Genomic DNA, 12071 nt, shown 5'->3' on the forward strand with positions numbered 1-12071 from the left:
GTTATTGTAATGAAAACAGACTGGGATCCAAGTGCAGTCAATAAGATTTAATCACAGAAGCCAAAAACATAGTCATGGACGAAACAGGTCGGTAACGGGAAGCAGCAGTACAAAAACCAGATCCAAAAACACAAGCAAGGTTCAAAGAACAGGCGAGGGTCAAACACAGCAGTCAAAACACAGAGTGGCAGAGAGCAGGCTTGGTAGTGTCACAAGAAACAATACCTCACAATGGGGCAACACAAACTGAGTCCTTATGTAGCCAGGACCTGATTGAATAACGAGTCACAGGTGCGCTTGATGAGTGGGTGAGGTTGAGCTGGGCTCAACTAGGTGTGGCTGAACTGGCTGATTGGGAGCAGGTGTGACAGTTATACATTTTAGTTTAGTTCAGAAGAGGTGAGCCTTCAAGAGATTCTTGAAGATAGAGAGGGACGCCCCTGCTCTTATAGCCTTTGGTAGCTCGTTCCACCAATGGGGAACTGCCTGCGAGAACTGCCTGGTCTGGGCTTGCCTTGTGCATAGGGAAGGCAATGCCAGGTGATGTTCATGTGAGAAACGCAGTTATCGATTGGGAGTATAAGCTATTAAGATGGAGTTCAAGTAGATGGGAGCGGAGCCGGCAAACACTCTATAAGAGAGCATTAGTGACTTTATACGGGCGGCTACTGGTAGCCAATGGAGCTCGATGAGTAGCGGTGTGACGTGAGCCTTTTTGGGATCATTAAAAACCAGACGTGCTGCTGTGTTCTGGATGATCTGTAAGGGTTTCACGACGCATGCTGGTAGGCCAGTCAGGAGAGCATTGCAGTAGTCGAGGCGAGAAATAACCATGGCTAACCATGGATAAACTGCATTACCTGCACCCTAGCTGACATGTTTCTATTGCAAACATTCTCAGTGTTTTGTGGAGGAATCCCTGTAGAGGTTTGTGTACATTACCAACAATGTTAATCTATGAGGTGGTGATTATCAGCTTGGATGATCTGGCCATTGAATGTTTTTAATAGCAAACATAACTCAAATCAAATAGGTGTAGAGAATAAATGAAACGACAGTCTGCAAGGAAGCTGAAATAAAAATGCAAATATTAAGACTCAAAAGATTACCATTCTTAAAATGTTTAAAAAGATAGATTTTTAAAAAAAAGTTCATTCAAATTAGTGTGAAAAATTTTGATTTTTTTCTTACATATTATGTCTGTACTCTTCTTTAAAATGATACACAAGCTTCACTAGAACAGAAAGACCTGTAACAGAAAGACCTCAGGCCTGTTGGGAAAATGAAAAAAAAAAATTCTATGACCCTAGGAAAAGGTAGTTGAGAGACTCCAGGAAAATAGTAGGCAAGTTAATATTGGGATAACACATAAAAGCATCAGTCATTGCAACAGTTCCATTCAACAGTCAATGTGAAGGACAGGGGATGGTATGGTGGCCTCAGACAGACTATGAGTGGGGACCCTCTATGTGACAGTGGGTGGTGTATCAATGGTAGCTGGTAGATCAGCAGGTGGTCATGCCATGCCATAAGGCTTTGGAAGCATAACCAAAGGATGGGATGGAGATGACCAATACAATCATGAGGGTAGATCTGAGGTCGTCACCACCAGATCACACAGGGAGTTACCATGCTGTGATATAGTGATAGGTAGGATCTGAGGCTTGACAGAGATCATCTGCTGAGGCCAACAAGGTTTTCAAGTCTGTTTATTAGGATAAGTGTGACCATTGTCATTAATCTCTTTATTGCTGATTCAGTACTGTGATGACACCTGAAGCCTAACTTGAAAATGTCTGTAGTATTGCTGGAGTGCAGGAATGGGTCAAGTTGTTGACTAGGAATGGAAGTTTTGAGATGGGCCTGTAGTTCATTAAATCATTGGGTCAAGTTTGGGCAAGTTGTGCGAATTACTGGTAGCAGTTCATTCAATAGCTTTGTAGGTATGGGGTCTAATAAACAAGTAGATAATTTAGAAGAAGTAAGTAAGTAGTAAATTAACTAAATTCAACTGGAGCAAAGGATTTTGACCTGAAACTGGTCTTGGGGACATCTCAGTATCTTTCTGTTCTGAGATCAGTTTAACTTAACTTATATAGAGGGTGGTGGGAAAGCTGGAATGCAGGGATCAAATTATGCATGACTTTTTTGTTAGTCCAGCAACGGCATTGAACAGGTATCTGTGGTTATACATATTTTCTTCTATTAGGGTACAGAAATATGATGCAATAGTAGTAGAGACAGCATCTGTATATCTTATAAGACTAGCTATCCAGACAATAAAGAAGACTTGTAGTGTAGTCGATTGCCATTTGCTTTTAAGATGACGGGCACGGTACAAGGCTACCGGGCCTAGTGTGAGTATGCCCTAAGAATACAAGTGTAAACATTATAACAGGGTAATAGCTTCTTACGACAAACTTTATTTCTGAGGTTTGAAGCAGTGTCCAACTTTTCGCATGAACTAGTGTTACGATGTTTGCCAGTCAATCAATTGCTACTGGTTAGTCTTGTGCTGGAGCTGAGAGACTAGCCCAAGGAGCTATTAGTATGACTGAAAGAGTATTTATAAAGTAAATGGTGTCACAGAACAGACCAATGATAAGCTAAATGTAATGAGAGAATAGTAAAACTGATGTATGCATGAGGAAATCCATGTTCATCCACCAAAAAAAAATGAAAAAAAAAAACAATAAATTAAAAATAAGAGCAACCTTGTTAAACACAATTATAATGTCAGTGTGAGCATTTCACCCATTAATTTATTTTATTTAATACACCACTTGGTGCCCACTTGTTGCATTACTCAGAGAGATCCTCATTTATCGTATAAAACACAATCTCTAGCAGAAAACTAAGAAAAAAACCCGCTACCTATCTAGTACTTCGTGTGATCCACTACAATAATCTTCAGATTAGGGTTGCCAGGCACACTTGGAGTTCCATATTGTGGAAATCACATTTGACAATTTTAAGATGTTTCCCAAATCTAACCTTTTCCCAAAGAATGGTCGACTAGTTAAACATTTGTCTGTCTATATGATAACATAATATCACCAGCTGTCATCTTAATAAAACAGCTTTTTAAAATGCGGGTTAACCGTAGTTTTTTTTTCAATGAGATATTTGCTAATTTATTGGAAAGGAAAAGTGTCCATTTACGAGAGAAAAAGTTCTTCTGCAATATGGTTTGTTTTAATTAAGGAATTATGGTTGGTGATAACTACTCAATTTAGAAAATGTTATTGGATCTCAACAGTTTGCATCTACACACATCCCTAGAGAATGTTTCTATCAGAAAGCTGTACCAGAAGAACCTCAATTGACCGGTTTTTTAACTTTAACGTTGGAAAATTAAAATCCCCTATAAAGATGTTTATAAACCAACATGGCAACGCCGTCTCTGCTCATGTGACAGGACTCTGCCTACTTTTCATCACTGACGCGCCTGCGTCGAGAAAGGGGGAGTGACTGAGAGAAAGGAGGGACGTATCTCGGCAGTTGCTAAGTGTGGACGTGTTGTCAGTTCAGGTGAAAGGAAAAGCAAGAAAGACGGTTATGTACTCCGGTGTTATAGCATACGGTTGAGTAAAGACACGTTAAAGTTTTTGCGAACTTTTCTATTTTTATTTCCTCAAATTTTATTCCTTTTATTCCTCCTGCGATACAGCGACAGCCTGCTAACTAACGTTACGTTTCTTATCAAGAGGGTGTCCGATTTCCCCTCCTCAGAGGCATTGCGATGCCCTCTGATTTCATATCCCTACTCAGCGCTGATCTCGACCTCAATTCCCCCAAATCCCTATATTCTAAAGGTAAAATTTAAATTCCTATTTAAGCGACGTGTGTGTTTGCTGTTATTATGAGCTGAGTTATTGTTTGTACTAGTAGAGGCCTTTTCTCTGTAACGTTCCATTTGCTCGGAATGTGTGTGTCTGTGTGTGCGTCGGTCAGTCACTGAGGGAGTGTGTGTGTGTGTGTGTGTTTGCGCGCGCGCACCCACTTACGTGTGCGTTGTAGTTATCTGACGTTAACCATCAGCGTCTTGCGGAGATGTCGTTTCTGTCTCAGCCCCAGTTGGCAAACTGTCTACCTTACCAATATTTTCTCTTGTCTTAACTATTTAAGTTTGCCAGCTGGCAACTTGTGACGTTTTCTGATGTTAAGCTCGCCAGGTAGCTAGGTATCGTTAGGTATAATAATGCTATTTTCAGTGGCTAGCTAGACCAGCAGCTAGCCAACCTGCTTAGTTAGCTGTCGGCCACGACCCCATGTACTGGTTAGCTGTAGGTAGATGGTTGACCAGCTACCGTTAGCTATCTAGTTGGCAAGATGGAAAAACGACAGCTCAACTGATGTTAGTCAGTTAAATTCCTAATTTACACATGTTGTATACCTGTGTTGCTAGGAAAGATGTGGATAGTTCAGGGTCAGTGGTTGAATAGTTTGTGTTCTTGTCTTTGTGCACAAGCATTACTGGGACGTTGAAAGTAGAAAATCAAAAATTAAAAGGGGTAGCTGGTATTGGGTTGCGTTAGTTTGTCATTGCTACGGCTAGCTACCGTAACAGTGGCTTATTTTAAACTCATTAAATCTCTATCACTTAATGTAGCTGTGGAATTATGAAAGAATTGCAGGTAGATACCTGGCGAAGGTAATTATCCTAGATATCTTGTTTTGGATTAGTTACACATAGTATTATCACCAACAAGCTGGCTAGCTTGTTATTGTTATTACTAGTTAGCGTACTAGCAGTGAGGCTCAAATGAATCATTCTGATGCATGTCGCATTGCATAGACAAGCCAGACAAACATTTCCTTCACTAACTTATGATAAAACTACCTGCAACACATCGAAAGAGGGTGGAGAGTCAGCTATAGTCAGCTGCCCATATTTATAAAAGTAAAAAATCCTACTCCTCACACCAGCAACCAAATAGGATGTTGTCACGCACATAATTACATTGAATGTTTAAAACGTAACCCGCATTTCAGACTTGACACAAATTGTAAATACCCAGCCACATCATCTGAGCTGGTATCAACATTACATAGAGCAATTGCATTGACAAGTGGGTGCCACACCTGGCTGCGTACGTATGGGTTCAGTGGGCCAATTTGCCCAGAGTGTAACAGTACGCTATAGGTTGTGAGTAGTTTGTCAGAAAATGCCTGTTGTCAGTGGAGACACTTGCTGAGGTATGACAGAGAGGCTTGTCATTAGGCCATAAATGTGTTCCAAGGCAGAAATATCAGTGTTTTAAATGTAGTATTAATGGCTTGTTTTTGGCCTATGTCTATTGATACTTTGGTATAAGATGAATCATAAAACTAAGGGTCCACAAGTATGAACAGCATGTACTGAGTCCTTGGCATTCTTTCTGGTAAGAAAACCTTACATTAATGTTGTACACAGAGCTGTGAAAGGCTTCTCCAGTACTTTGACTTTAGATGGAATGCAAAATTGAATTTGACTGATGTCAGTTGTCTTGTAACAGGTGTGCAGACAAGTTCTGATGTTGAGATTTCAGTTCTCTAAGGAAAAAAAGAGGTCTGGTAATTTTACACAGAAATGTGATTGTTCACTATCTGAAGGAAGGGTTCTTCTGCTGATGTTCCTGTTTGTTAGATTATTTGCTTGGAAAATGTGATGTGGTAGGTTAATATCCACATGCATCTGCACATGCTGCCCGTTACAGCAGACATGTACTGTGCTGTATGCATATTGAGTGTAGACATGTGCAGTGCAGGCTTTGGAAAAATAGCTATGAGACACACACAGAAGCAATAACAATAACTGTCACAATAAGACAGTGCAAGGGGTAGCATTTTGAACTTTTTAAAAATATCACAGGCTTCAAAGACTGTAGGTCTCTGCATTGCAGCCGTGATTGTTCTGTGAAATTTAGGCCTAGGCATAGATCACAGAAAGCAGGACAGAACACAGAGACAGACATACAGAATTCATGTGAAATTTTCACAGCTGAATAGGTCTTAGTTTTATTCAGGTTATACTGCCCAGTCAGGGCTCAACATAAACAATTGCTCAGTTGCCTGGGGCAACCAAATTTCACAGATCAAGAGGCTTTGGCAACCATTTCCTGTTGCCAATCTTGGCAACCAAAAATAAAACAAATAGTTTGCAGTCTTGGTTTTTTTCTTAATCTATTTTTTATCTTTCTGTAAAAAAGTTTAACAGTGCACAAATCCTGACAGGTTACTTCCTCCTGTCTTCCCTAAAACACAACAATATGTAGGCTGTTTTCATCTGAAAATAGCAGCATTCATAAGACCTTATGAATTCTGTGTATGAGTTTGTGATTGCAATTTCCAGGTTGCACATTGGAAGTCGCTCTGGATATGACAAAATGTAATGTATTTCATCAGACTACTGTGTGACTGCAAGCTACTGTGTTAGCCATGTTGGTAGTTTTGAGACTGAATAGTGGTGACTGTTGCTGCTAGTAGCAAGTTGGCTAGCAAGTGTGGCCAGAGGCTAGTTTACTGTGGGATTGTTGGCTTGATATTGTAAAGTGTTGAGAAGAACCCAAAGTTTGGTCACACTTTTATTGCAATAAATGCAATAATAACAGTAAAAAGTACAACTCAGCTTGACCATCTGGCTGAAACAGATGCAGATGAGCATTCTTTTGTCAGCAGCTACTCTTTCAGGGTTTTTTTTTTTTGGGTGACCACATTTTAAGCATTCAGCCCTGTTTCACTGCCCCAGTAAATGTCCAAATGTATAAATGGATATGTTAAAATGTGAAAGTACACCTACTGCTGTCTTTTAGGTTCCATTTGAAAAGAAAGTTTTCTTTCCTGTACCACCTTGCTGTGGTAGCTATGTTTGTTCTGTCTTTCACTATTCCCCTTCATGAATATCTGTAATGGGGTAGCAAATCAACACAACCTTAGCAGTGGCAGACAGAACTTTCACTTTTAAGCATACAGATATGATGATTTGTGGCCACTGACTCCAGTGAAGGCAAATGAAAGACAATGGGTGCTTAAAGGGGTTCAGCAGGAAAACAGGGTTATGCTTAGAGCGTAATCTGACAACATGGTCAACAACGATGACATACTCTATAGACTCAATGCAGAAAGCGGGGTCACCATTAACAGCTCTTGCCTTGTTGTAGGTCAGAAGACAGACAACGTAGTTTGAGAACTCATGAAGACCCGCATAAGTACAAATCTTTGTACAGTATCAGTGATTCAGCTACAGACAACGTTTTAATTACCTATTTGTTTTGGGCTATAAATATCTTCATTTTGTGCATCAGGGTGCAGTGAAAATAAGTCCAAAGATAAGACTGACTTCTCAGATGATTCATATTCAGTGTGAATGTTATTGATGACACGTGACTATTGCACTGAAGATGGCGCAGCAGCCTGTCTTCATTCACTGCAAAACAGCTGCTGAGGCTGCTCGAAATGTGGTTTATATCACTTTTACAAGTTAACTTGTTTAAGTCAGTGTGTAGTTTTTGCATCCTATTTTTTTTTAAGTGAATAGTGATGTATTTAGTTCTGACTTCCATGTGTAGATATGATTCTAGGTTTCTTTGTTCTTTATTATGTTGCTGACTTTGTTTTTAGACTCAGTTTTAATAGCCCTTGGCACTATTGTAATCTCTTCCGAATCCATGAGAAGAATAGTGAACAAACATGAAATCTGAAGCCTGCAGTGATGGATGTCTACTGTTTAGACCAGTTTGTGTCTCTTTGCACTTCTGTTCTTTTTCTTTTAGCTGCTGCTGCTGTGGCGGAGTTATTTTTAAGATCTACTGATTTTTATCTTGCTTTTAATGGTCCCTGATGCCCTCTGTTGCTGATTACAGATTCTGATTGCTATCCACCTCTGATTTTCTTCTCCGTCAGGAAACGGGAAGAGATTTTCAGTCAGCCAGTTGTTGTGGCATGGTAGGGATCCCACTGGTTTATGTTAAAAATTTTATTTGCTACAAAAGTAAAATTTTGCTGCTTGTTTACTCTGGGTCAGTTAATTTACTTTAATGTACTAGTTATAAAATTGCTAGGGAGATGGAAGTACAGATAACCTAGATTTTTTAAATTGAATCTTAACTTGGAGAATAAACTCTAGCATTCACTCTGTTTATTAAGCTCACTTGTGTTGCTAGGAGGAACATGAGCCATCAGGGGTGTACATTTTCCCAATACAAATATCTTAGTATCTCTGAGAATGAAGCCCCTTTGTAAAGAGGTTAATATTAATAAAATAAAGGTATAAACATACACAGTTGGTAAAAATATCCAGAAATAAACCATTTCAAAGCAGTGCAAATATATAATAGTAACAGATGTACGTGTGGTTATTTATTTTTCTGGCAACTGTATTCCTGATCATGCAATGTCTTTAACTGCATCTTCTTTGATCTTCGTTAACTGAGGTATCCCATTGGTATCTGGTTATATGGTTGGGGAAAAGGAAATTTTGGTGTTGACCCACAAATATTCCTGCACCTTTTTTATTGTCTTTAAAACCTTTGTAATGAAGAAAGTGAGTTGAATGCTGTCCTTGTAGTCAGGCAAAATGGTTCAGGTTACTTATTTAGGAAGGACTGGTCTGTTTTTCTAAATTTGTCTCTGTGGAAGATTTTTATTTTTGAAGGATATTACTTTGTCAGTTTCATGGTTTTAAATGTATAGGCCCATGAGATGCATGGGTGTTCAGCTTCATACAGAGAATTCCATTATTTAATTTATTTAACCCAAAAGAATCTGTAGTAGAAGGGAAAGAGGCTGTTTCCATTGGCAACAAGAGCAGTCTGTGACACACACTGTCATGTTTGTGTCAGGCTTCCAAAACCTCTGTCTGCCTGACATTGACTCCAAAGCCAGTATGAATTTGTATGCCTAAACTGTCTAGTGTCTGCCTATGCATATTAACTGTGCACTTCCTCAACATAAACACTTCAAAAATTAACCATCTTTCAAGAAGTTTTGCCAGTCTGGAGATTTAGGAACAGTGGTAACCCGGTGAGATTTTAAATTGTTGAAAATAGTTTCGTGGCATTATCCCTGAAATGATGATATGGCGATGGACAAACCAAAGCTTGGGAGGCACATACCATTTACCTCTGACCATTCACTTATAGTTGCTGCATTGTGTGTCCACCAGAATGATGCAGCTGACAGTTTTGGGGTAGGTCTGTGTGTTAATTTGTCATCTGGATGGTGCTGTAGAAATCGGCAAGCTGCAAGAAATAAATTGCAGTAAGCTTAACAAATACGGGAGAGAAAAAATTCTGTGGCGACAGCAGGGGTGGTGTTAAAGACACCATTGACTCCAGTGGAATGTGATTGTATTTTTTTAAACTCAGTGAAAATTGCTTGTTGGTCTAGAAGGCATGTAGTGTGGCAAAGCTGTTGGAGCCTGCTTTTCTATGAAGGGACTATGTTTATTGTCCTGGAATGCAGTCATTGTGGTATAGACATTCTGAAATGGTTGTTATGGAGGTTTTTCGTCTTTGAGCTTTGTGGCTAGAGGACAGAAACCCCACTTTAGAGCTAAACACATGCAATATTCTAAAATTATGATATTCCTAGGTATGGCAGAAACATCACTGTGGAGCAGCTGGCGTATTCCATTGCAGACCTGGATTTTGACAACAACCAGCAGTAGACCTAATTCAGTTCATATAAAAATTGGATTAGGCAGTGTCTGGCTATGAAGATTCACACCATCAGTCTCACATAACTGTGGTGTATTGTTTTACTACACAGTTTGATTAAGATTTTATTTCATATCACTAAATCTTGACTAACATTGAAGTCTCTCCCACAGATCCTCCCCTGGATCAAGGGAATGCTACTTTGAAGTATATACAAAACCAGTAAGCAATCACAAAAAGATATTGCACTTGTCTTTTGATCATCTCAGAATTAGCTAGATACTGTGCAGCTTTTCTCTGCTACCACCTGGCTGATCTTTCCACCTTGCCACCAACCCAACGATATAGAATCACAACTCAAAGAATGTGGATAGTGAGCTAAGCTGCCAACCAACCAGCTAGTTACCTTGCATATTAGCTAGCTATTAAGGATGCTAGAAGTTCGTAGCTAAATGCCAAGACTGCTGAGCATTGCACTTGCATGCATGTAAGTGTGGGTTGGAGCTGCAGACACCTCTGGTTAATGAACCACAAGTTACTGTTTTGCACTGCTGCTATTCTACTGTACTTTGAAAGAACAGATATGTTTAGTTAAAATGCTGTTGTGGTGTTTGACCTTGGTCTTAATATTCTGAAACTACAATTGCAATACGTTAAGGCTAGCCAGCTAGTTAAAGCTGGAGTTTAGCCAAAGACTTGGCTGGTTTTGGAAATTAAGTCATGCTCTCCTTTCTGTTTTTCCTCATGTTAGTGTAGAAATTAGCTTCCCAGCTAACTTGCCACACAGTAATGTCCAGTTCAATACAAAATTATATAATTTGTAAATCTATCCTGGCTAGCTGGCTATTAGTGCACATCCATTTAAAACAAGGGCGTGGCTTCAAGTCACGTAAAGGTTATAGACTTTCACAATTTTCAAAATGTGTACCGTCTAATTTATATTTGGCTGCTGGCTTTGAATACGTTGAGCTCTGAAGTTTTTAAATGGCCTTTTTCATACATGGGTATTACTAATTCATGTTACTGGGTGCATTTCCCCCCTTTGTGCATTTCTATTTATTTTTTGTGTGAATGTTACATTTTGTACAGTCTTTGCATCAGCACAGAAATGCATCCTAAATGGGATGAAATAAAAAATAAAAATCTCTCTACTCATTTGTTTTTTAATGCTTTTTGTAAAATATGTTGTGTGTCTTCACTGGGGAAGATTGTTGGATATAGGTTCAGAGTGATATTTTTGTCTTTTTGAAAGATGATGTAAAGCATTAATAAGGACAAACACTTTTGGTGTAAAAGTGTGACGGAGTGCCGTCACTACGGTTGAGTATGTGCTCTGACTGCCATACCAACGAGCCTGGCTCTTTGGCGTCACGGTCAAAGTGGTATGGTTGGTACCCTGAAGACCCGGGTTTGAGGCCGGGTGGGGTGACTGCTCTCGTCCTTCGCTACAAAGTGATACAGTAAAACAACTGCTTTTCTTCCTAGTAAGCTTACATGTATCACTTTGTACATCTGCTGATTTCCATATTTCTACATAGAAATGGTATGCATTAATTCTTGCCCCACTTCCCCAGTTCTAGCCTGGGCTTTGCAAAACTCTCAGGACCTGTGTGTGATAATGAAGTTATGAGTCATGTGATTCAGTGATGCAAACATAACTACTGAGATGGCATTGAGCATATGGCCATACTGTCCTAAATGATGGCGAACTGCCCTGGAGATGGTGCTTATAGATATATTTTTAGCACTTACTCATCTGAAGGGTGTGGAGGGTGTGGAGGTATGTTTCTTTTAATCAACATTTCCAGCCTCACGAGTAACTTGGGGTGTAAAGTAGTTTATGGAAACACCGGTGTATCTGCTCTACAGTCTAATGATGCTGATGGTAAATTATCCAGAGAAAACTTAGTTCCAGGAAAGGCACAGTCTGGATACAAATAAAATATGAAATTTTCCTAATTTTTCCTCCACGTTGCCCTTTTTGTTGCGTGAAGTGCACAGCTGCATGAAGAAAGCCGATATTTTAGGTGTGGGTGAGATAGGAATTGGTGCCAAACCACCAGATATGGTGGGATTATTTTGTTGCGGACGTCAGGTTTTCAGATCCTGAGCTGAGGGTGTCTCTGTCTGCTGGACCAGTTCTCCCAAAGCATAACGATGGTTTATCATTAACCATCACATGGGAATTGGGCTGGGTGGTGTGTAAATCTGTACGTGTGCTCTAATAATATTGACTCTGCTTTGTCAAACAAACTCAACACAGGATTTACTTGACTGTCCACAGATCCTCACTTACTGCTGAAAGTCTTGAAATAGTTTTGACTGGCAATTAAAACAAAGCTGCTTTCATCCGACAAGACACAGGCTTACCCTGTGATTGGTATGTTTGTTTCCAGTTTTTGCTTCCTTTCATTTCCTAAATCTGTAAGCATG

At 39.6% G+C, this 12071-nt stretch overlaps 1 protein-coding gene across 1 annotated transcript in view; it reads left to right on the top strand.

Annotated features, from left to right (window-relative positions):
- The first annotated feature begins 3484 nt into the window (after nt 1-3484).
- The window catches only part of nfat5b (nuclear factor of activated T cells 5b), a 43261-nt gene continuing 34674 nt past the window's right edge, over nt 3485-12071 (top strand). Inside the window, exon 1 of the mRNA XM_036534599.1 lies at nt 3485-3815. Within this exon, the coding sequence (XP_036390492.1) occupies nt 3743-3815 (73 nt within the window). The 5' untranslated portion in view covers nt 3485-3742. The remainder of the gene's footprint in view (nt 3816-12071) is intronic.

The sequence above is a fragment of the Megalops cyprinoides genome, chromosome 8 (genome assembly GCF_013368585.1).
Source record: "Megalops cyprinoides isolate fMegCyp1 chromosome 8, fMegCyp1.pri, whole genome shotgun sequence".
In the NCBI taxonomy this organism is placed as follows: Eukaryota; Metazoa; Chordata; class Actinopteri; order Elopiformes; family Megalopidae; genus Megalops; species Megalops cyprinoides.